The sequence below is a fragment of the Neolamprologus multifasciatus genome, chromosome 23 (assembly GCF_963576455.1).
Source record: "Neolamprologus multifasciatus chromosome 23, fNeoMul1.2, whole genome shotgun sequence".
NCBI lineage: Eukaryota > Metazoa > Chordata > Actinopteri > Cichliformes > Cichlidae > Neolamprologus > Neolamprologus multifasciatus.
This window is the reverse complement of record NC_140460.1, coordinates 24042017-24068361: the sequence shown is the minus strand read 5'-3', so window position 1 is coordinate 24068361 and position 26345 is coordinate 24042017. Positions and strand designations below refer to the sequence as shown.

Here is a 26345-nt window from a genome sequence, read left to right as displayed (position 1 = left end):
TAGAAGTATAGACATCTGTTTTAAAAATGACTCTGGTAAACACTGAGGTACTGACTCAACATCTGTATTCAAGTTGAAAGTAAAAAGTGGTCCAAAGTAAGCTCTTTAGGAGATTTCCACCAGCGGTTTTTTTTTTTTTTGCCAAGCTAACTGACCTAACTGAAAATAATAACAAGGGAACAAACTTTCTAATGATTTTGCTCATCTTGACTACCTGTGATGTAGAACAAAGTGAATTTTTAAGAATAGCTCTATGCTGCGTGATGTAACCTAGCACTGTGGTTGTGTGAGTCTCTAGGTCAGGGGTCCCCAACTCCAGGCCTCGAGGGCCGGTGTCCTGCAGTTTTTAGATCTCACCCTGGGTCAACACACCTAAATCAAATGATTAGTTTATTACCAGGCCTCTGGAGAACTTCAAGACATGTTGAGGAGGTAATTGAATCAGTTGTGTTGGATCACAGACACATCTAAAAACTGCAGGACACCGGCCCTTGAGGCCTGGAGTTGGGGACCCCTGCTCTAGGTCATCATGCTCGAAGACACTCCACTCTGTGAGGGCAAAACACTCCTGCAACTGAGCGAGAGCTTCCTCAGAAAAGGTGCTAATGGTTCTGATGATGGGCTTTGTCTTTTTCCTGAGTGGTGTGTATGCCGGGACAACGAGCAGAGAGAGGTGGTCGGACATACTCAGGTGGGGGAGGGGAAAAGATCTGTAGGCTTGCTTAATATTTGAGTAAACATGGTCCAAGGTGTTATTCTCTCTCGTAGGGCATTTCCCATGTTGAACAAATTTAGGCAGCACATTTCTTAAACATGCTTTGTTGAAATTTTGTTTTTATAGCTCATCTGTTTTAATTACAGCTTAAAGATTGCATTATTAGGGGTGTGATTGTCTTCAGTTTAAGAGGTCAGAATAGTATTTACAAAGAAACACAAAAATATTGTTTCCAGGCAAATGTGTCTGATTAAAACATATCATTTGAGATGCTTGTCTGCACTTTCCATATACATCTACACCCTTCTGCACTCCTTCCTGGCTGAAGAAGTGTAAATATATTTGCTTCCATAATTACACACTACGTTACTAAAAATAATTTGCGAGTGGGAAAAGTGGTGGAGGAACATTTCAAATCATCCCTTTAGGAAAAGAAGGACTAAAACTTTTTGAAAACACTTAAGTACACATAAAACTGTATTATTGGAAAATTGTGCATAAGATATCAAAGTAAAAATAATTATTATTTATAAATAATTATTATTTTTGTTAGCAGCCTGTGTCTCTGGTTTCAAAAGGTTAATATGATGACACTGGGGGTTTTGCGGTTTATTTAAAATTTCCACAACAACACACAAAACACAAAGCTCCAAACCACTGAATGGCATCAGAGCGGTTTTAAATAAAGGGCTAATAAGCATCACACAACAGGACACACATTGTTTAATTGGCCTTTAATAAAGCTGATTCCGTCCTTCAAATGTTCCTTATTTATTCCACAGTGTAAAAATATCTTTTGCACAGATTTCTGAAAGGCTCAGAGTTTTCAAACTTTAAATCTTTCACTTTCAGTTTTCTGTGAACTCCATGGACACAAAGTGTGACATTAAATCCTTATTTATACTTCAAAAAAGATGAAATCGTGCTTAAGCAGCAAAAAAGTGAAGTCCGGATAGCACAGACATTCAGAATCAAATTTATATGGAAAAAAAAAAAGTGTCATTAAGGGAAAAAAACAAAAACAGCCGAGTTTGATAGCAAGGTTCACCATTTCATTCATCATTGAAGAGAGAAAAAAAATCAAAACAAAACCATGTGGGAATTAGAAAATGTAAGCTTCACGTCATCTCATGTCCTCAAAATGGCCAGTAATATAAATTAAAAGCTACTGTTCCCTTTGAAAATCCTACAAGCTCAAGAAACTGAAACAGATTTTGACAAGGCAAGACAGAAACCCTGCAAATAAACTTTGTGGTGTTCTCCAGGGCTCTATTTGAGGACTCCTGTAACTTTAGAATAATCACAGCCTTGTTTTCACAGAGGAGGGTCCCGCCTGGTGTCACAGTGTTTGCTGTATTACAAACAAAATGAAAATACAAAGAAACACTTCATGCAAGGGAGTATGTTTTAAAAACATACTTTTCCAAAAACAAGAAAACATTTTGACATCCGTACAGTACATCCATGACTTATGTTAACTTACTTAACCACTTTGTGTTTTGTTTGGATTCACCGAAAGTAGAAGAAATCAGTAAGTTAAAAATCAAAACAAAAAGAAATTTCAGGACAACATTTCGATTGAGATGTTAGCACATCGTTTACCAAACGGTCACAATAAAGGATAAAGCCTAATTCTTCATCATCTTTTAACATATATTAATTTTTTAAATACACACTTTTGCACCCAATCATGTTTTGTTAATATATTTTGGTGTGTAGGTAGATACGTAAAGATGATATGACTTCTTCTGTCTCAGATAAGATATCCGAGGAAATTGTATGAATAGCAGACTTTGCATGTGGCGTAAACCTCAAACCCTCTGGGTGAAGTTTTCGGGGAAAACGCCTTTGGCTGAAATATCTTTCTTCTGAAACCAGTGAGACTCCTTCAAGCCCATGAGCCAGCCATCATCCTACAGACACACAGAGTACAATCAAAGATTTAACATAAAAAAGTTTTATAGAAACTATTTTTTTCTTTTTACATCATACAGCTCAAAAATAATCACAGGAAAATATGTTACAATTAAAAAAACTCTAGAAAGAGATTATACAAAGGGGAACACAAAGCATAAAAAATATTTAGCTGAAAAAAAAGAAAAGAAAATGCCTCAATATAAATTCAAAGTCAAGTCAGATAACCTTTTCCTGTCATGTATAGTGATGGTAAAAAGAAGGTACTACTAGTAAAAAAGCATCCTGGTCTTTAGCAGGGTTTAAAATTTGGTAAATACAGCCTCAGGTAAACTACATAAATGACTTGTAAAATTGTTATTATTCATCTAAGAAAAAAAAAGTACATCTAAAATTCAACCAATAAGTATGAACATCTCTATGAACGCAGAAGTTTGGGTAGATTGCTGCTTTACTCATGAGCATTCAGGAGTGTGTTAACACAATGCCAAAGAGAGAAAGACATCAGCAATGATCACAGAGAAGCAACCGTTGCCGCCCACAGGACCTGGACACCTTACAGTCATCATGTCGACCATGAACCACTAAAGTGTTCTAGAGTAAAAGATGTGGTGAGATGCTTTTAAATCCTCAAGTTTGAGTAGACGTGGCTAGTCACTTTAAATCAAACTTGAATGTTTTTTTTTCCAGAAAATGTTTGATAATGTGTCGCTAAGCTGAGCTTATTGACGCTATGAGCTGCAGTTCAACATGGTGGCGTTGGAGTCAATTTCACAAGATGAGGAGCTCAATAGCAGGACAAGCTAAAGCTGTATTTTGCCCGTGTGTGCTATATAGTCATCTCAGGCACACCATCTGCTGTTCAAACCTTTTGTTTCAGAGGGGCTGCTAATGAAAGAAAGATGACACATGGAGGAGGATCTAAATCAGCTTGTTTCAGACAGAGAGCAAACTGATGGGTCCGGTATAGGATAAAAAAAGAGTTATTTTGAACTGTGGATCATGCAAAGCTACTCTAGTGTAGTGCAAGAATAAAAACAAGAAGCTGAAATAAGCAGAATGAGTCCACTTAAACTGACCTGTTCATCTGGGTTGTCAAAGGCCAAAACCAACACAAGGTCTCCCATCTTCAGTTCCAGCTCATCACCATCAGTAGCAGCATAGTCGTGTACCGCTTTCACCTGGAGAAAACAAAACAAACGTTTCCCATTTACATCTGATTTGCATATGAAGTCTGTAAAACTGAATCTTTTTAGAAGGTGCAGGATGTTACCTTCCTGTAATTAAGCATAAAAATTTGGTTCACTTACCTTGTAGAGGAACCCTGGAGGGAGTTCGCCATCTGAGCCATTGGTCACCGCACTCTGGACCAACAATACACAGAAAAATCGAGATATATAATTCAGGAAGTCTTTGAAATGCTCCATTTGGTTAATAATAGAAAGGTTAGAAGTATGATAGAGTAAAAAGTAGATCAAAGTGGAAGAAAAGAAGATCAGGAAGATGGCTTTTTAGGGTGCTTTCCCCAGATTTGAGGGATTCTTGACTTTTCAGCATCTAGCTGGGGTCCCACCTGCCCCAATCCATCCAACTCTACCTGTGTGTATTGATCATCACCCCAGCCCCCCTGTTCCACATTGGCACCGTCGTTGTCCCAGTTGGGCTCGGTGTATGGCTGAGCCACATAGTCTGTGTCGTCAATCCAGCCCTCCTCACCCACCGCCGTCTCTGCCTCATCCCAGCTAGGCTGACTATAACTTTGGGCGTTGCTTTGGCTGTAATCCCATCCACCTTGGGCTTCTTCTTGGTACTGGTCATCATCATACTGCTGTTCAACCTCTGTGGCAGTCTGTTCTTGCTATAAAGGTCAAGCATTGTGGAGCATTGTGACAGGTTTGTAAGCATAAAGGTTGGGTAGGTGGATGGATGAGGGTGGCAGAGGAGCATTTGGGTTTAAAGAGTGTAAGAGGGTTGTGCAGGGTATTAAAAAGGAAGGTTTTAAAGCATGAAAGGAAGAATTGAAGAGCTTATTTCATAGTCCACAAATACAGAAAAACATAAGAAAAAAAGTGTAGTTGTGGTTTTCTAAGAGAGCCCTTAATTAAAACATAAAGAACCCATGCTTACCCATGAGTCCCATGATGCCTCCTTGCATGGAGCAGTAAGAATTGAGACAAGCAGTGAGACAGAAGAGTACAAAGAATCTTTTTCACAACGATTCATGCAAGTGCACAATTCATGTGATTTAGCCCCCTTTTAAAAGAATAAACTAAGCCAAACTTCAAAAACCAAACACATTGCATAAACTGTTGATGCACTAATCTATTATTTGCTTGCATTATGAACCTTGAGAGAACCCTATAAGCACCAATCACCGTTTTTGGGCTAAATCTGGTATTGCCATTCGAGGTTTTTTTCAATCGTCGCTTTTTAACCACTTTTAATCAAAGTCATCCTCAAAGCCTTCTCAGCCTGTTTTTGTTTGATGGGAAAGAGCTAATAAATACTAAATCCAAAACAAAGACAACAAAGGAGAACCAGCTGAATGCATGAAAATGTTTACAGAACAGCAAAGACATTTCCAGGATATCCCTCTATTGTCAAAAATCAATGAACATCACCAGTCAGTCCATCTGCATGCAAAGCAAAGCTGGAAGAACTTAGACATGCAGTGAAGAGGTTAGATCTTTCCAAATAAAGCCCAAACACACACCAAGAGACTGCAGTTACATGCAGTCAGAATTTTATTTATTTATTTATTTTTACTTCTAAGCTTTTCAGATTTAGCTGTAAGTGGTAATTACAACAGCTGCACTTCTGAACGGTACCCTACATTTTTCTTTTTGCACCATTAATTAATGTATTTATTTTTACATAAACTTTTTGAGCCTTTAGATAGTGTTGGGGTGGAAAGTGGAGGCAAAGGGCCTCAGGTTGAGCTCGGGTTTAACTTAAACTCAATCCCTTTACCTGGGCAAAGCACACCCACCTGGTGAGCTGGACAGGTAGCGGCCTGAAATACATCCACATCCCAGTCCAGCAGGTTCACCCCTGACCAGGGCTCACACTGCTTCACACACACACACACACACACACACACACACACACACACACACATATATACACACCAAATCCATGTTAGGGACGTGTAAAAGTGGAGACTGTTTACATTTGCTAGCGTCTGATGATTTAAGTGATGCTGATGTTCTTTTAAACCAGCGACTCCTCAAGTCTATGCTGCTGCTGCGCCCTAGAGGATCTTAAAGTTACTGCAGGTGGGTCATGAGGGTACTTTATAATGAATGCATTTGTAATTTCAAACTTTGTAATTCATCAGTATTCATAATTTTAAAGAGTGAACTTTTTTCCTTTTTCATGTACCTCCGATGTGCCCGTCTGTCAGGGTCACTCTAAAGTTAATCCTTATTCCCTATTTCACTTTACTTCCTGTTTTATTTTGAAGGTTAGATTCTGGTGTTTTTATGTCAGTCTTTATCAGGCCATTGTTGTATATGCTTTGTTTTCTTCTACTGATTCTCTGTGTTTGTAGATTTAAACTTTTCCTTCCTTCTTTGTGCAGCGCTGTGTTGTTTTTTTTTATTAGATTAGTAAATAAGGTGCCATTTTGACATTGTCATTTTCAGTCTGCATTTGTCTTTCTGCAGGGATACACTTTATTACCAAAGATAACACTAACATTAAGACTAAGTTAACAGTGATTTTGAATGAGGTTTGGGATTACTGTGTTCCTCAGGGCTTTACCCCAGGCCTTTTCCCCCCTCACTCAGATACCGTAAAACTCGAGTTTCCTGTCAATAATGAAAACACATATCAGTGTGTTTTACTTAGTAGTGACTTTATCTTCCTATCTTCCCCGACCTAGTCTAACAAGGTATTTCTGTCAAAGTCATACAGGATACCCAGAACATAGACATTTTGCAGTCAGCCTGACCTGCAGTGTCGTGGTCGTGGAGTCTGTGTTAGTGTCATGCACTGAGGGCTCATCCTCAAATGGGCTGACATTTTGCTGTTGCTGGTTCGGAGATGGCGTCATTCTTGGTGGAGGCCGACTGGGAGGTGGGCCAGGAGGCGGAGCAGACCTCTGTACATCCAGGAGGCATTAAATCAAAATCACACAGCACCGTACACATGCAAAAGCAGTGAGGGATACACAGGCATGGTAGTAAACAGAAGTAATGCGTGTGTGTGTGCGTGTAATATGATGTTGCTTTAGAGGTTAGGGAATTCATTTTCTCACAAATTTGTTTGTTAGTGTTTGTTAATCATCATAAAAATGAAATGCTAACTAACAACTGACAATCTAATTAAAGTGCAAATACATTCAAACATCCATAGAGACAAAGATCATTTTAATCACATTTTAAGTTGATTTTAAAGAGACGTTTACAGCAAAACTTCCTCTAATGATTTGTTACATTTAAAAAAAAAAAAGGATTCATCTTATTTTTTTTTTGACATTTTAAGATTTTATGAAACCTTTTAACATTCAGTTTAGGGTGTTTGGGGATTATTTAGTTTTTTATTTTTTCATTTTACCTTTGGTGCTGAGCTGGCCGACTCACTGTGGTTGGCTCCCTCACTGAGACAAGACAAAAAGAGACAAAGAAAGAGAGAGAAAAATGAGGGGGAGAGGAAAAACAAGGGAGGACCTGAGCAGGAAATTACTCCGCACAAATAATAAAACATTAAAAGCATTTAAACCATACATGCAGTTCTGAGGTCTGTCCACAAGAAGGCAGCAATGAACTTTAAACGAACCTCTGTATCACGATTTCAAAAGCGTGCACATGACATCACAGACTTTGGTTATCGGGTATCAAACAACACAAATAGGAAGTATTTAATGTGATTTAAAAGGTCACAGCTTCTTCATTATTACTAACAGTTTGGCTGAATTTCTAATGTGTACTTGCAATGTAGAGATGGAGGGATGCCCACATACAGGTTCCAATCTAGGCTGGTGGAAGCACCTGAAAACTCCTGCACAGCTTAGATAAATGTACTTTTGTACTATATAGATACTATATGTTATTATTCTATATTTTAGCACCTCTGAGTCAGTGACCATGATAATCAACCAGAAAAGCAGGAGGATGTTGTGCCCATCTTTTATATACAGTCTGTAGCCAGAATCAAGCACATGCATCACTTCAATCTTCAGACATGAAGCAGGTGGTTGCATGAAAAACACTCATGCTCATCAGCTTGTTTCCCACCAGGTGACGCCTTGAAGAGCAACAGATTTTACCTCTTTGCACAGTCTTCTGTCTTTGACGCTGCAGTAGCACCTTTTCTGCAGCAGGGGGCATCGTGATGGACATTACTCTCCTTTCCTTTGCATGTTGTTGATTTTTTTTTTTAAATTATTATTATAACTTTATATTATAAGCTTACTTGATTTGCCTCTGCTCCTCCAGTTTGGTCATGATGTCATTCAGGTTTTCACTGAGCTGTGGAGACGCACAGAGGGCGTGTCGATTACAAACTGATCAGCGTTCACTTCAATTTGATCAGTTAGTTTGACTCACTTTGCTCATTTCTTTGTGGAACTTCTCCCGATGACCTGCCAGGCTCTGGAATGTGTTAACATAGACGCCAACACGCCTACAAACACACATGCACGCACATTTTTAAAAATTTGATCTAAGGTGTCAAAAAAGATTTAGATGAAGAAGATGACAGTTTTTGACCTGTCCCAGAGTGCCGGAAGCTCGTCCTGTAACTCCACATTCAGCTCCTCAAAAATTTTCTGAGCTCGGCCCAAATCCTCCTCCGCCTACACACACACACACACACACACACACACTTAATAATGGCAAATTTCAATTTCTTTAACACATCTCTAAATAAATAGAGTTTTCCATAAGCACACAAGCATGCAGGCAAATACAGGGTTTCATACAGGAGCTACTGCGAGGGTATAGATGACACAAGCAGAATGCAAACACTGCTGACTGGGAATCAAATTAAAATTAAGGCCTGCAGACATGATCAGCAGAGTCATTTTAATGAGTAACCACAGATCAATGTAGCTTCCAGGTCTGAAAAGTGAAACCACCACGGAAGAGTTTTTGTTCTAGAGGGCAGTAGGGGTGGGGGTGGGGGGCTTTATGACCTCACTAAGTCACTTTCCTGGTGAGTCTGAGGTCTCAGTCGCTAGTCTCAGGTCATACTGCATAAAACACCAAATTAATTGTAAATTATGGTCACTATTAGAGTCAGAAAGAAGAAACACCCAGGATATGCCTGTTGGCTAAAGAATTGCTATTTGAACTGACAAGAGCACACCAATGCACTGTGTGCCCATCTAAATCGAACTGTATATAAATGTTGGCCAATCAGAAGCGTAACAACAATAACACAACACACAGACTGATGTATAAAAAGAAGATAAACACATACACTTTTGAGAAAATCCTTGTTTTACACAATGATGACGCAGGGCAAAACATTTAAAGAAGTGGCATTTCTCAAAAGACCTATGTGGATAGGACCTGAGGTCTCAATCTTTTACGTCATCTACAATACTGTGCTAGTAGGAAGACGAGAAATGCAGCAACAGTAACAAGTTCTACGACTTTGTTTACTTTTCTCAGAGGCCTCTGCTTTTCTTGTACTCCGGCAGTATCCGACAGATCTGGCAGCATCGATCTGATGCTGGGAGAATCCCAGCTGACTCACTGGCTGACGACTTGTCTGTCACAAGTTGCTGTGAAATAACTCCACGCTTCACAATGCTGATCATGTCAAAGGACCTGGGTTACAGTTTTCAAGGTGAGGAGGGGATTGTCAGTGATGAACCAGAGTTTCACCTGGTTGTAGGAGAGGTTAGTCTGAGCCACCTGGTGAGCTGATATCAAACCCTGAGCCCAGCTGGGAGCCGCCATCTCCAACAGGGCTGCTGGCTAACCACACACACCATGCAAGAGAGAGAGACAGAGAGAGAGAGAGAGAGAGAGAGAGAGGGAGGAGAAGAAAGCAAACCAGAATTCAAGACAAATGCAAACATGTTAATGAGGATTTAGTTAGCGAGAGGTTCCACGAGTTTAACAAACACTAATTAGTTAAACAGTCATTTTGATCCTTTGACTCGAGGTGGTGTAAGGACCAGTGTTTTTTTAACCCTCTGTGAGTGCTGTGCTCCTGCACATAAGTAAAATATGATTAGGTCAAATGACATTTTATGTTTTGTTTTACCAGCTGAAATACAAGATTTATTTTTTGCCTTCACACATTGATGATGCCATTACATATAACATAAAAAAGTCAGTCCACCTTCAGCCAAAGACTCTGAACTGTTCCATTAAACATGCTCAAACACACACAAACGTGCACACACTCTCAGTGACGGTTACCTTGGCGATCTTGGCCTCATCCTTCTTTTTGCCTTTCTGCAAGGAGGTGAAGTGATGGCGTGCGCTGTCAAAGTCCACCAACTTCCTGTCGCGCTTTGCTATACGAGCCTGCAGGAGAACACAGCTTTAAATATGTTTAAAGGGTTTAATGTCATACAATACTGTGCAAAAGTATCAACTCAGCCCTTATTTTATTTATGTTTTGTGAGGAAATAGAGACATGTTTATTGAAACGTGCAAACGTGTAAATACAGCATATAGGGCAAAAACAGAGTTTGTACAATTCTATAAGTCAACATTTGGTCTGTTCTCTGTCAACATGATCCCACACTGCTTCAATAATGTTGAGGTCCGGGGCTCTGGGTTTGGGATCACTATCATGCTGAAAAATGAAGCTGTTGCCAATTGAATGCTTTCAGATGGTTTTGCATGGTGGATTAAAATCTGATGGTACATTTCTGAGTTCTTAATTCATATATTTTAACAAGATCTCCAACACCACTGACTGAAATGCAGCTCAAACCATGACAGAGCCTCCACCGTGTTTTACAGATGGCTGTAGGCACTCACTGTTGTACCTCTCTGCTGATCTTCTCCAAACATACAATGCTTTGGATTAATCACTCCATCAGATCTGTTTCCACTGATTTTCAGTTCAGTCCAGCTCTTGTGTAATTTTCATACCTCACCCTTTTCTCCCTGTTTGCCTTCATTAAAAATGGCTTCTTGATAGCCAGCCTTCCACTGAGACCATTTCTGATGAGGCTTCAGTGAACAGTAGATCATCAGCTTAAAGTCTGGATGCATCTCACATGTCCTGAATCAGATCTTTGCTGGATTTTATTTTTTACTGTTTCTTACGGACAGGACAGAGACAGTTTTTAGATCTGAGACTTCTTCTTTTGTTCTCGACTTGTCCAGTTTCCTCAAATTTTTTAAAGACACACTGCAAACCATGCTGAGATATGCCAAGCCTTGAATTAATAGTTCTTTGGGAATCAGCTTGTTGATACAAATATACTATTTTAACACAGTTTGACATTTTTCATAGATTCAGCTGAAGAAATGGGAACAAATGATGTTTTTGCATCAAGCTGCTAGTAACAAAGTGCCTAAAGATTCCATTTAAATCTGGTTCTTTGCTAAGTTATCTGTTATGTGCAGACACAGCACTGGATTGTCCTTTGACTTAGGAATCTTTTGTATGTTTGAAACAGAAAAAAAACATTCCTCTGAAAGTGATCAGGTACAATGACTTGAATGTAAATGAGTGAAAAAACAGCCAATGACCTAAGGAACACTTAGGACACTGAAAGATCTTCGGAAAACCTGGAGAAATATTGCTTGAAATGAGGGGTGGCTCAAGACTTTTGGAAATACTGTATAAGAATCAGCACAAGATTGTCAACAAACAAAGTAGTGTTTACATGTGTAAGAGATGTCTTTAACATAGGAGCAAATTATCAGTTTTTAAAGTTTCAAGAAAAGAGGATTTTCAAATTAAATCCCAGTGCGTCTACACACTAAACAGATTTTTATTATCCACTTGCAAGTTCAGCGGGTGTTTGATAATCTTTCAAACACTGCATTTCATTCAAACACAGTATGACAAACACTTTTTATTTAGAAAAGCCAACATGTGCAGTTGTTTTTGTCCTGTGGTTAATTTTCAGAAACATGCTCACCTTGATGTCAGGAAACTGAGACAGGTACATATCCATGTTCTGCAGAGATTTGTCCGTGATGCTCTGATGGTAATCCAACCACATTGTGTCTGTATCCTGAAACACATAACACAATTACATAAACATCTACTTTTCTTTTTTTTTTACTCACTCTTACATCCTCCACAGCACTTGTTCTTCTATTTTTTCTGACATTTTAATTTGTAGATGATTTTTGGGGACCTGCTTTTTTTTTTCTTTTATAGTGGTATAATAGTAACTGTAACTGTGGCCTTTTTTTAATTAATATTAAGACAAAGACCAAAATGCCATTGGTAGAGGGCTGCAAACATGCTCATTTCTGCTGTGAAGGTGCACATTTTAACATGCTCTGGGGACTGACTCACTTTGGAGCCAGTCTCTAGTGGCTATCCGAAGTACTGCCTCTCCAAAGGTTGGCACTTAATTTGGTGTCCTCTGTGTCTATTTATTGCACAAAAACACCATTTTTTAACCTGTAAACAAGTGTAAAATGGATCTGATTTCCAGAGGTTAACAACCTGTAAACTGCCTTGCATTTGCATTTATGCAGGTCACTGCTCATTTACTTTGAAAGGCTCACCTGGACCCATGAGCTCCCAGCTTTCTCGGCTTGTAAAACTAAAGTAAACTGGAAATCCATATCAACTCCCAGCTTTTCCTGAATGTTTCCTGTACTTCCTTGAAATCCTGTTCACTGAACAGCTACAGTTTAGAGTGCTGCTCACAGTTTTTACACAGTGTTTAGTTGTTGTTGTTTTGCCTGTTAAATGGTTATTGGCCGTTGTTTTTTAGTCTTTCTGATGATTTGCATACTATTAAATATCCACTACCGACCAGAATAAAGTGATCCTAAATGCTTTTCAGACAGCTATTCTAGGTTGTTTCTGGATATGTCGCTACAGTAAAGTCTGTTAAAGAGTCTACACTAAAACCAAACTAAAAGCCCCTACTTCACCAGCGTGTCCCACAATGATCACCAGAATTAGTTTTAAGCTTTTACTTTCCATCGGTCATATGTTTAAAAATTCAAGAAGCTCACCAGTCTGAGCTTTTTGGTAGAAGTAAAGACATTTTCTCTCTGTTTTGATTTTTAAAACAATCTGTCCTGATGAGATCTGTGGGACACACTCAAAGTTTTCTATATTTTACCTCCAGGTTAATGTCCATCTCCTTCTCTATCAACTCCTTCAGGGTGGAAGGAGAGAGCCATGCAGTTAAGAAAAAGAAATTAGGTATGTTAGCGGGAAGAAAAAGAAGAAAAAGCCATCGAAGAAAGAGTCACACAAGAGAAATACAGTAATGTATGGAGGACCACAGCCACCTTTTAAAAATTATTGAACACATAAATAAGTAAATAAATAGATAAACAGAAACACAAGTGTTTTCTTTTCTTTTTCATATTTGGTGGAATAGCATCTTTATTATTTGTTTGTTTATTTGTTTATTTGTTTTATTTTGGTGGTTATGGCCCTCCATAGACTGAACGTTTTATGATATTTTTGTTATAATCAAACAGCTATATCATTTAGCTAATGAACGGATGCTGTTACAGAGAAGAGAGCAGTTCGGGTGAGATGTTTTTATTTCCTGTCTCACCTCAGCCAACGCGTCCATCTCCTCTTTGCCAAACCAGTCCGGTTCGTACATGTCCGCCAGACAGTCCTGCAACCGCCGCGACGCGTCATGCATGGCTGAAACATAAACAGAAAAAACACACATAATTACACACAAGATGACCAGAGAAAAATAATTTACGCTCTTGATTGTAATTTTACATTTTGTTTTGTTTCTCATAGTATTGCTTGTCTCTTGTTGTTTTGGTTATCTCTGCAGGATTCTCGTGTTGAGTCTGTTTTTTTGTGTCTTTATTATCACTTTGATCCATATTTTTTGGTCACTTAACATCTCTTTGTAGTAGAAACGTGTGCAACTAGTCCACTAGTTAATTAAATACTGTCTCTTTGTGGCTGAGTTGTGTTGTTCCTACACACTTCCGGTTTGCAGTAACCACACTCACAGTTGATTGTGGAGTATCTACAGACTGAGTTGTTGTAATGGTGACATGCTGTTGCAGCCAGGCTCAAATTCAGTGAGCTCTTTAGAAGGACCCATTCTTTCACAAATGTTTGTAAAGACAGACTATATGAAAGCTTCAAGAAACCATAATAAATGTGTCTGTGTGCAGCATGTTTTGGTTACAATTGACTTAACAAGTGATATGAACCGACTGGAGAGTTCAGCATCAAACAAACTAGCTGCTTCGCTATGATACATGTTAAAGCACAGCATGTAGCCTTTTTGCCAACTTACTTTTCACTGCTACCAGGTACGCTTTCAGGTCCTTCTGCAGTTTGGTGCCTTCTCCCTGAAACAGGAAGCACAGTGAGCAACAACAACAATGTTTAAAACAAAAAACAAAAATTGAATGGAAATAAAAATGAAAACTACAATTAGTAAAAGCAATTATAAAATTCAAGCAAAAAACCCCCACTGAAACAGAAAGTACAATGCGTTCCTTTAATGTTACTTTATTGTGAAGGGTAAATCATACAGGAAGTCACTGTTGAGGTGCTAGGGATGCTAAAAAGCGTATGACCTTTGGTTTAACTTTAGTTTAATATGTTATGTTTCTTCTATGCTGCCCAGCACTAATGTTAACTGGAAAATTACAAGAGTTGCAACAACTATTATTAATCTAATTAAACTACTAAGCAGATTTATTTATAAATGCTAATTAGAGGATAAACTAAAATAAAGCACTATGATAAAATATGTTACGACATTAACAAGTGCAGTTTATGGGCATCAGCAGCATCAGAGGTGCGGAAGTTAAAAATGTCTCCAAACCATCTGCTTGTTGAAGTTGGCCACCATCTCCTCAAAGACAACATCTCGGGTCTCATCTGCTTTGCCAAGCTTCTGCAAGACCTGCAGAGAACACAAGAGGACACGGTGATTGATCTAGTCACACATTTTATTTCTGTGGCTATTTTAGATCTATAAGTGGAGGTATGTAGCGGTCTATTTTCAGGCCACTGTCATAGCCAGTTGACGTCTGTGGTTAACACCAGCTGTGTGTGTCAGCTTCAGAGAGGACATCTGAGTTAAAACTTGTTTTTAAATTTCAGCTTGAACTCAGAATTAGGATTAGGGTGTTTAGTCCTGGAAGGACTAAAACAAGTTTACACAGCAAATCCATGGAGCCCAAGGACTTAAGGGGACCTGTGTGCTAGTGAATCACTTTAAATTTCACTTTAAATTTCATGTTGGAAAGCCGTTTACTAAATAGTAGGTTCAACATACCATATACCCATAAATTCATTCAGTTGCAGCCTTTGTGGTGTTTGTGGTGTTTAATGGTAAAGAATACAAAAGTTTTCAAATATAGGCTCAATTTGCAAATTTGACAGAAAGTCCACAAGTACAAATAGAGGATTTTACGTTTGTTACTGATGCTCAACAGGGAAATACAAAGACATTAGATGTTATTGAAAAAAACTTTAGACCCTCTCAGTCAATTGTAAAGAGGTCCAAAATATTCTCCAGGAAATATTACACCTGGGACTTGATTGCACAGTACGCAGTGATGTCATGCTCATTACAACCTGCTCCAAGAAGATTAGGTATGCACACCATTAGTTACCATGGCAATTCAATTCAATTCAATTCAATTTTATTTATATAGCGCCAAATCACAACAAATGTCGCCTCAAGGCGCTTCATAGATACAGAGAAAAGCCCAACAATCATATGACCCCCTATGAGCAAGCACTTTGGCGACAGTGGGAAGGAAAAACTCCCTTTTAACAGGAAGAAACCTCCGGCAGAACCAGGCTCAGGGAGGGGCGGCCATCTGCTGCGACCGGTTGGGGTGAGAGAAGGAAGACAGGATAAAGACATGCTGTGGAAGAGAGACAGAGGTTAATAACAGATACGATTCAATACAGAGAGGTCTGTTAACACATAGTGAGTGAGAAAGGTGACTGGAAAGGAAAAACTCAATGCATCATGGGAATCCCCCGGCAGCCTACGTCTATTGCAGCATAACTAAGGGAGGATTCAGGGTCACCTGGTCCAGCCCTAACTATATGCTTTAGCAAAAGGAAAGTTTGAAGCCTAATCTTAAAAGTAGAGATAGTGTCTGTCTCCCGAATCCAAACTGGAAGCTGGTTCCACAGAAGAGGGGCCTGAAAACTGAAGGCTCTCCCTCCCATTCTACTTTTAAATACTCTAGGAACAACAAGTAGGCCTGCAATGTACCCAGGTAAGAATTGGGTAGTACAGGATTCCCTAATGCACCCTCTGGAAGTTACACACCAAAAAAACCCCCAAAATATACATAAACACATATAAAATGAGCACAAAACAACCTGGAAGAGATGCAAATGCATCACAGTACAATACAAAAAAAATGCAAAGAATGCAAAACTATACATTTAACATAAATAGAAAGAGGCAAAAACACCCACAAACAAACATGAAGAAAAATTAAGCCAAATAGTTCCTGTTTACATGAAATGCAAAATAACCCAAAAAAGGATATATGATTTTTTTTTCATGGACACAAAACATGACCACATTTGAAACAGAAAAAAAACAGACAGAAAATAACCAAGAAAACTAAAGTACAAACTAAATAACTGTAAAGAAAAAATGTTTAGTAACCAGAATAAAAATGAAAAATGACCAAAAAGGACAGAGAAAATTTTAAAGACAGGTGCAAAAGCAGAAGCAGAGACAAAAAGGGACCACATGTAAGAATTAAGGACATTACTGTTTGGTCGACTATTTATTTGTTGTAACATTGCTTCAGATGGTGCCACATTTGTAAGGAAGATGCATTTGAGGGTTGACCAGTAGAGTTGAGTATGTGTGTTTGTGCTCATGAAAAACCTGCCAAATGTTTGCTGCCAAAGCCAAACAGCATGCCAAAATACGAAAAACACCCAAAGCAAGACAAGAGGTGCAAAAAGGAAGCGAAAGAGAACAACCAGAAAGAAAAGAAAAATTTCCAGAAAAATTCCCAAAGGATACAAAACAACAAAAAGAGATGCACATCAAAATACTAAACAAGCGCAAAGTGAAGCAAACTTTTTACAAAACAACTAAAAATATGAAAAAATAGACACAAATTCAAAAACTACAGCAAACAGAAACTAAATGACAGGAAAGAGACATATAATAACCCAAGAGAGATTCAAGCTGAGCACAGACAGAGAAATAAATGGACTAAAAATAAACTGCAAATGACACAAACCAATGAAAAATAATAAAAAACAACTAAATGTAAATGCAAAGCAGTGAAAAAACCCCCCAAACAAAACAAACAAAAAGCTGAAATTTAAAGTAGATAGAAGCAAACTGATGGCAACAAAGCAGTGAGAACACATTCATGTTCCAGTCCTTCTATAAGTCATGAACCAGCTGTATCACAATACATCTGAGTGCTGTGTGTGAGACATCTTTAGAAGAGAATTCACTTCAGCTATGGCATTTTTTAAAATTAGGGCAGAGTCAGCATGTGTGAGGTCAAAGGTCAAAGCCTCTGTGGCCTGTGACCCGACAGTTTTTTGAAATGACAACGTTTTTCAATTTTCTTTCTATATAATGTTTGCTACTTTTTATTAATGTATTGTTTTATGTTTCATATAAATATATTTTTAGTTTTATTTTCTAATGATTTTAATTAAATTAATTTTTTTAATTAATTTTAATATTAATAATAATTGAATTTCTGGATTTTTGTATGTTTTGGGTTTTTTTTTTTTTGATCTTTTCTAAACAGATTCTGCTATTGGTCAGTTATATTTTCTAGATAGTTTTTAAATGTTTCCCTTACTTTCTGAATTTGTTTCTACAAGTGCTTTTATTTTATAGTTTCTTATTTTGTTCAAAAGGTAATTTAAACAGGAAATGTATCATTTATTTACTGAATTTCTTAGTAATGAAAAGTATAAGTGACATCTTTCAGGTTCTTTTGGCTTCAGTTTTTTTCTTCTGTTGTTAGTTGAAGGTCAGCAGCTAATCTGATCAGATGACTGACTGCAAGCACATGGACGAGCATCCACACCACCTCCACCTCCGCCACCTGCCGCCCTAATCCTGTGACGGATACACAAACCAGCATCAACACTCAGAGGGGACTTCCCCACTAGTCTGTTTATAACTCTCCAAGAATATAATCATCACACATCAGGAAAAACTTGTTCTTCATCTAAAACATGCACGCTGAAGAAAAGCGTAAAAGTCATGGTCCATTCAAGTCAGTAGAGAAAAAAAATCATGAATCAAACCCGAGTTTTGCTCTGTAATGGTTCGTGACTGTGCTGGTTTATCTATCTTTGCGAGGACCTGTGCAAATCTCCAACTACATCAGGACACTTTGGTCAGTCCTCATAGTGGGACAAACCTCCAAAGACCTGTTTCAGGACTTAGTCTTAGGTTTCGGCTCATAATCACAGCAGCATAACGTCCTCGCAAAGACAGATGTACAAATGTGTGTCATAACAGTCCACTGCATATTGGTGTTGAGTTTCAACCTCCCCAAAATACACCCGGAGCACACACAGAGGGAGTTTGAGGGGTATTAAGAGTGACGAGGAGGAGGTCCAGGGGCAGCTAAATATAGATTCACCCTCCCATGAGCCCCACCCATAGCAGCAAGGCATGCTGGGAGTCCTGGGAGGGAGGACAAGTGTTCAAGCCAAGCAGGGCAACTTCGAGGTTTGGTAAGTTTGGAATCAAATTACTAATTTTAGAGAGCTAAAATTAGTGGACTTATTATTAGGCATTAATTTGTAAGATAAACTAATTTTGTTTCGTCATTTTTTATCTAGATAAATTACTTTAACATTTAAATACTTCATTTAAAAATCTCACATTCTGGTTTTATTTTTGTTTTTTTTTGTAACATTTTAGCAAAAGAAAAACACATTTTAAAACGTTTAGTGTCTCTAAATTTTTAGTATATTTTGAATTTTGTCTTTTAATTACTGTGATTTATTTATTGTTGATATTATTTTCATTATTCTTTAAAATTCAATAGAAGGAAGGAAACTATAAATAAATATGAAAACACTCTTAAAATAATTTTTGTGTTATTTCTCCATTATTTCTTATAACAACTCTAAATTTCATATTTTAAAAATATGAAAATAAAAATCAGAGTATGTTTGTCTTTCTTCAGTCTGATGTAAACATTTTAAATTTACTCTTTAGACCGGAGGGTGAACTGATTAGAATTTCATGGCCAAAAGCCAAAGATGAAGACGACCATGATGAAGGCCAAAGGTAAGGGCTGATTTGCTGATAAGAAGCACAAATGTAGAAAAGAATGAAAAATTATATTTTAGATCCTAAAGTTCTGGACATGACTGCTTGATGGAGGTGCACATGAAGCAATTATTCTAGTTATTCTTCTTCTTCTTGTTATTATTATTATGAATAACCACATTATTAGGTTATCATTAGGTAACAGTTCTATTAACATTGCATTTTTAAAGCAGTTTCATGGAAATTAAAATGCTTTTTAATGCCTCATTCTTATTGTCCATTGTGTAATCACAGTATTTTGCTGTATCTTTTCCTTTTGACTATATTGGTTGTCAGTCTGTTTCCTAACTCCAAATGCAATTTAGAGTCAAATCTTTTGTTTTTTCAAGTCCAGAGCCTCAAAACCTGAAAACAGCATTTTCAATCATAGCCCAGATCCTGCAATAAGGCTTTTGAAACCTGAGCCTCAAGCATTCACAAGAAAATGGTGACTGAGGTCTTTAAAGCAACCACGTACAAGCAGACACAGTTCAGAAAACCAACAAACGTTCAAATCACAGAGTGAGTAGCTGATGTTTTAAATTGAATAAATGCTGGAATAACAGTGATGAATAAATCTTTTCTTGGGCTTAAATAAAGTTGGTATGGTACCACTATGGAAAAAAACTGAACCAATGATCAGTATTTAGCCCATTTTTTTTTTAACTAAAAGTAGCACTGAACTTTGTAGTTCAGGCAGTTTGACAAAATTACTTAAAGGTGGGAATAACTATCCATGTAGAGCAGTTTAGGAAGAGATTTGGGATAAAGTTTTCATTCGGTGAGGTGAAGGGAGCTCAGGTGGGGGCGTCGACAAAACATTAGGGCACTGGTTGGTGTCACAGGTTGCGTCCTCTTTGACTCCAAGTGCCACAACAGGTCTCCAGCTGTTTTCTAAAGAGCACCACCTCCACTGCCACTACGCTCACCCAGATTCATCTGTGGGGAATTTTCCCAGCATGCTATGCATCACAGCTGACTGGATGATATTATATCACTATGACAGTCATGGCGGCACCCAGGAAAGTCTCCGGATTGTTGGGCCAGCTGGTCCGAATCAAATTATTACTGTGCACCCGGCCGGGACCCGAGTCGAACCCAAAGTGCAGCAGTAGAGTGTGTGTGTCTTTAAATTTAAGCTTTTAAGCAGTATTTTCTCAGAATTTTCAGTTAGTCCCTCAACAGTTTGAGATAAAAGTGCAAAATCTTGACTCATCAATGGCAAAAAGTGTCTTTGTTTTGCTTTTTTAGCTTTTAATCTTCCATAGCTTTGTCTGCAGCAGAAAGGATGACTTAAGGGGTCATTTCTGTAAAGCTTTGCACCATTTTCTATCTGCCCAGAGTTGCTTTTGGAAACAGTGATCTAGCCAGAAGATTTTAGGAGCTTAAGACCAGATATTTCCCACCTGAAGTGGTGAAGAACAAAAACAGAGCAAGAACAGAGAGAATAACAGAGTAGTGTTCGATTTATATTCCTGCTTAGCACAGCTTGATGTGAATAGTTGCAGCTTGACTGGTTAATGGCTCAATTAACTGTAGTAAGCTTTAATTGTATCTAGCATGCTCATAATGCTAATGCAACAGGTGGTTTTCTGTCGGTGTATACATTTGAGGTTTATGTATTTTTATAGTACATCAAAAAAATATTATTTTTTAAACATAAACATTTAAGTAAAATGCATTTTAAATATATTAAATCAAGGTTTTATTTATTTATTTTAAATAATGAATAATTAAAGAGAATATGCTTGTTATAAACTGAATATATACCAAATTCCATTAAGTTGTACATATGTAACAATATTAGATGTAAAATTTACACGCACAAAGTAACCGATTTGGACATTCATATTTTTTGAGTGTATAAGAATCAGTCAGTTTTACAAGCGTCTCTTCTTCCTTTGCTTCAAGTAAAGTTTCAACCTGCAGGATTTTGGTCTGCATATTTAAAAACAGTCTGATCTCTCTGCTGTGGATGGGAGGACAGACACTGGAGTTTAACAACGTAAAGCGAGCGTGGAGGGCAGCGTGCCAGCAGACAGACAGCTGAAGCCAGCCCCTCCCTCCTCCCCTCCGCCTCCGCTGCCAGCCTTCAGCGGGAAGATGATACTCTGACCTTCCTCTTTACTCACCGCACCACAGCTCAAGGACTGAAAGCTCAGGGACAGAAAAAGCTGCCGTCTTTCTGATTTCTTCTGCTGCATGAATGCCAAGATGAATTTCCAGAAAACAAACTGCGTATTTCCTGTGTTTTAAAATGCAATCCACTATGTTTTCTTCTTGGACACTGAAATCAGCCAAAGACTTTTTGGTAACCGGGTACCATAAATATTATTAAGAAAGTTGACTGGACTTTCATATGTGCTGGTATTTTAGTTTTTTAGAAAATAAAATCATAAAAAATAGTTATTAAACCATTTTAAACAATTTAACAAATACTCTTGATTTGATTCATTTGACTTTGAGGTATAATTCATTGTCTGCTTGCTTCATTTATTGGTGTTTGAGCTGAATGTTGGATCTGGATATAATAAAATTTCACTCGCTGATCAGGTGTATTGACAGACCACAGATTTAGAAATTAAAGCCACTTTATCAATCAAATCAAGTTTGCTGCAGCTGGATAAAAAACCCTGTGCTGATATTTTAACTTGATTACTCTTTGCCTGATTGATGACTTCAACATGCTGGACTTACCCTCCACCTAAATAAGCTCTCCCATTCAGACACGGGGAACATGTGTCCCCATGTCTGAATGCATGGATGCATGGATGCCATTGCATTCAGCAGCGAGCGACAGTGGCAGCGGCTGCTATTTGAAGTCCATTCAAGAGAAATGATCAATCAGGCTCTGGTGGCTCAAACAGCAGAAGGGCAGCACCATAAATTATGCATCCATATAGCCAGTGTTGCTATGAAAAAGTACGAAAAACATATTTGCTGCATTTTTAATATAATGACATGTAATTTCATTTTAAACTTTATTGTTATATGAGACAAACTTTTTCCCAACATAAGAAGTTATTTTGTTATTCTATTCGTGTTCCCCAGTGGAGGACTCCTACTGACTCCAGCTGCTTGATGTTGGCGTCTACTAGACAAAATAACAACAAATTTAATTACACATTTATGTTCCCCTCAGGTTAAACTGGTTTATGTTTTGGATCCCATGATCTTCGGGTGCACTTTATGCACACTCTAGCAAAACTAAACACATTTCCTTGAGTCTCAAATAGTCATATTTCATCCAAATTTTCAGCTGCTCCTTTATTTCCCGAGGAGTCAGGACAGCAAATCTTGGGTGGCATCCCAAAGCAGAACAGAACATGCGAGCTATAGGTCCCTGTCATTAAACCACTGCAGAAAAGAAAGATCAGGACCTATTCTGATCCTTTCCAGCTCTTTATCCTTTTTACCTGGGCTTTGCATGAGTCCCAATTTGAAATAATCCTTATTCATCTTATTCCACACTCCCTCAGTGCATCCTCTGTCTGAAATAAGCCATTTGAGCTCCTCCCTCTTTAAGAAAGTTTTCTTCTGACTTGTTACTCCTCACAAACAGAAGGTTCAAACAGCAAGTGGGTGGGGCTTCTGTGGTTTAGATGACCATGGTATGTGCTCTCTGTTACATCACACGGATCCATAAGCAGAAAATAACTGTGTGAAATGTAGAAATTAGGGCAGTCTGTCATCTGAGCTTTTGGTTTTCAGAGCTACTTATGCATAGACTGATCTCATTATCTGAAACTTTGAGCATGATTAATATAAACATCCACCACTGCAACAGGAGAACATGACAGAACATAAACAAATGCAGATCAGGCTCTTTCCAGATCTGAGTTTTATTTGTATGCCAATTTACCCACTTTCACTCAGCGCAATATTTACTTATGAAACATTTTAAGATTTTTTTTCTATACTTCCACAGCTTTTAAAATCTTTACCTGATGAAAACAATTTATTGCAGTTCTTGCTGCCAAGTGTGGTGCGACAAGTTATCAGGTATTGGGGGCAATTACTTTTGCACACCGGGGCAGGTAGGTTTGGAAAATATTTTTCCCTTAATAAATGAAGTCAACATTTAAAAACTGCATTTTGTAATTGCTCTGGTTATCTTTGTCTGATATTAAAATGTTTTGGATGATCTGAAACATTAAAGTGACACAAATATGCAAACAAAAATGTAGAAAACTGAAAGCTACGGTCTTTCTGGAGAGCTCCTGTTGCGTTTCCCGGACCATACATTATATTTTTCTCACCACTGACACGTAACACTCAGCAGAAGATTAAGCAAAGTCAAACCTGACAATAAAAATGTGTGATCTGTGTTGCTCAACTGAATAAATTGCTGTTGGCCTGTGTCCTTATTCTTTATGCTAAGCTAACACAGTTCCCTACTACCAACACTGAACAACTTCTTCACCCAATTTCTGGTCCTAATTTTCAAGAACAATTTGTTGTGTTTATATTTTGAGGAAATTAATTTAACTTTTAGGACTAAAAAACTAAAATGGCTTCAAAAGGTTTGTGGTGGCTAGATTTAAAAGTGACTGTGGCTGCACGCTTGTGTCATTTTGGGGAGGAAATCTTGAAGACACAGCAACTGAGATTTACAGTATATGTGAAATCTCTACGACCGACTGACTGACAGCACTCCTGGTGTGGCCCTGAGGTGATTACAGGTTAAGACCTCAGCAGGCTTAAGTAAGAAGAGTGATTAGTGCAGACAATAATAACTCCGAGTTGAACACAGACTGTTGATCAGGTTTCATTTGGTCACTTTTACAACCATTTTCTCTCCTCTTTTCTTTCTGTTTTTAATGAAAAACTTTAAAGCCTTTTAAAGTGGCACCTAGATTGCTCCCCAAAAACCAATTACAAGCACGGTGACAAAAAATTATTACAATGAAATACTGTTAACCTCCTTAAAAGACAGATTTGACATATTTTAGAAATACTTTACAACTTTCTTTATTTAAAATATTTTAATATTATTAAATGTTATTCAACTGTCACATTCCATAAATTCCGAGCTGAGGGGTTTGCGACAAACCCCTCAATCTATTTTAAGGAATTTTAAAGGATTTTAATCACAAAGGGGCATTTCTAAATGTAAAATTGGCCTTTAACTTGTTTAAAACCTAATGAAAACACGCTTATATAAAACAATCTATTAGTTCCCCCAAATTAGGAATTTATCCCAGTGGCTCAGATCTTACCCCATAAAACACTTTCAATTGTGCCTTAAGTATATTTAAAGCACTCTGATATATTACAGTCTGGTAGCTGGCATGTATAAATAATTTCTTTGATTTAAAATACTTCATACTTCAACTTTCTTCTGTGCCTTAAACCCCTTTATCTAAAATACTTAAATATGAAGCAGTCTATTGGATCCATATTGTTTTTATCTCAAAATGCTCTATTTAATTAAGTAACTGGTGGCTTCCAAACTATTGACAGTTTACCCCTTAAGCCCATCTAAACTATAGTTTAAACCATTGAAAGTACTTTTGAGATATTGCAGTTTGATAATTGTTATTTAAATACCACAACCACCTGATTTTTACCTTAATTTCAAATGTGTTTAAGACTACCACTGAACTGTATTCTAACTGTGCCATAAATCGACCCATGACTGATAAATAAGGGATTAACTTGCTAATATTTGGCAAACCCCTCAATCTACTGTGAGGAGTTTAAATGGGTTTTAACCACGAGAATCACCTCTGGGGTTTATTTTAAACTCTTTTTAAATTCTACAGTACAGTGGATCCAATTTGATATGTTACAGACTCTTAATATAACTCTGCTGTTTGCCATTAATAGCAAACAGTTGAGTGATAAATATAGTAAGTAAATGATTAGCTGATTGACATTTATTGTAATGGGTGTTAACCACAAAGAGCACCCTTGTATATGATTTTGGACCCTTTTTAAACCCATTCATTGGCTACACTGGACTTTCACATTAGTTAAAGATATTAGAGCACTACAAATCACAGATGGCTTCCATGATATATGGAATTTTTACCCCTTAAAACCACCTTAAACTCTACATAGTTTGCCAGTGTTTGATAATAACCCAGCATTCAAACTTCTCATCCATATATGGTAATTCTGGCCTCCTAAAAACACAATGGAAACAGCTTAAATGCTAACATTCAGGGTTCAAAAGGCTCCAAACAATTGGGTGATGTCAAAGTGGTTGCATCCATCTTTTATCTACAGTTTATAGTTTCCACCTAATTAAGAGTTAAGAGCCTTTTAAGAGGTCTTTCATGCTACTGGAGATTTTACCTCATATACTGTAAAAACGATTTAAAGTGCTTTTTTTTTTTTTTAGTAATTCAGGAAACAGGGCAAAAGTAAAGATTCAACCTGGAGGAACAAAGGAACAAAGAGCAGTCTGGTTCCACCTGGAAATACATTTTGTTCCACTGAGTGGAAATAATGTCACTGTGCCACATTCAAGCCTAGAAACTTATTGTTTTGCTTTTATAATCTGGAAAAGAGCATTTAAAATGATGCACCAAAACAAAAAAGGGGGATTTGGACCATTTTGTCCTTCTGTAACTTGTGGCTAAGTTGCCCTGACATGACAACAAAAGTTTGAAGGGGAGCAATCAAATTTCAGGGGAAGGGCCATCCCAGGCCCTACTTTTAACTCAAGGTTTTCATTTATTAATACTGTGGAATTTAAGATGCTATTAAAAAGGTTTTAAATCTCTTAATATTTTATGAAATACAGTTACATGCGGTTTGGATGTTTGGTGAATATATTACGACGCTGCAGTCGATTTAATGGGACAGGCTGATCCAAACTGAAACTTTCCTTAGAGAAAACCTTTTTTGTAGTCCGTTAACTCTCCCTCGTTTGAAGGTACAAAGTTATGGGATCCAGTTTCACGCCAGGACACTGTGTCCCGCTGCCATGCGAGCCTCCTGTGCTGATCGGCTGAATGAAAAGTTGACCACTCTTACCTTCTCCTGCGCTCTGGTAAGCCTCTTCTGGACGTTGATGGCCAGTTTCCCGGCGGTGACCCCTTTCCCTATCTCGGCCATGTCGCGCGTGGGACTCCCCTTTGGTGTCAGGACCAGCGAAGAAGGAGAAGTGCGGCTTAAGTTGTGCCTCTTCTGGATGCCGACGGTGCGTAAAACCCCTTCAGAGGGACACTTGGCTCGCTGTGCGTAACTCTAATCCTGCTGACAGCTTCTTAAAGGTGCAATGCGTAATTTAATCCAATTTGCGTTTAGCAAAACCAAAACAGAAAAACTGAACAGTTTGGTGAACAAGGAGGAACAGATTCAGAAATCGTCCTG

At 37.9% G+C, this 26345-nt stretch overlaps 1 protein-coding gene across 10 annotated transcripts; it reads right to left on the bottom strand.

Moving 5' to 3' along the window:
* Window positions 1-1494: 1494 nt before the first annotated feature.
* bin1b (bridging integrator 1b) lies at window positions 1495-26339 on the bottom strand. Of its 10 annotated transcripts, XM_085152217.1 has the most exons (19): window positions 26007-26339; window positions 14559-14639; window positions 14022-14076; window positions 13308-13402; window positions 12861-12896; window positions 11691-11786; window positions 10006-10113; window positions 9463-9555; window positions 8341-8426; window positions 8179-8254; window positions 8045-8100; window positions 7899-7943; window positions 7187-7229; window positions 6582-6731; window positions 4757-4777; window positions 4227-4487; window positions 3940-3993; window positions 3709-3810; window positions 1495-2628 (listed from the first exon to the last, which is right to left on the bottom strand). In XM_085152217.1, exons 1-19 carry the CDS (start codon window positions 26085-26087, stop codon window positions 2527-2529), a joined length of 1641 nt encoding a protein of 546 aa, XP_085008343.1. In that variant the 5' UTR covers window positions 26088-26339; the 3' UTR covers window positions 1495-2526. The 10 variants fall into 10 exon arrangements, with proteins under 10 accessions (XP_085008343.1, XP_085008349.1, XP_085008345.1 ...); XM_085152223.1 differs by lacking the exon at window positions 4227-4487; XM_085152219.1 differs by lacking the exon at window positions 7899-7943.
* Window positions 26340-26345: the final 6 nt, after the last annotated feature.

Bases quoted from the DNA above. Each gene is read 5' to 3' on its own strand.
- bin1b (XM_085152217.1), bottom strand. From the start codon at position 26,087: ATGGCCGAGATAGGGAAAGGGGTCACCGCCGGGAAACTGGCCATCAAC. The intron at 13,403-14,021 runs GTAAGTTGGCAA...TTTATGTTTCAG, and splicing joins GTACCTGGTAGCAGTGAAAA to CCATGCATGACGCGTCGCGG. The intron at 11,787-12,860 runs GTAAAATATAGA...TATGTGTTTCAG, and splicing joins AGATGGACATTAACCTGGAG to GATACAGACACAATGTGGTT.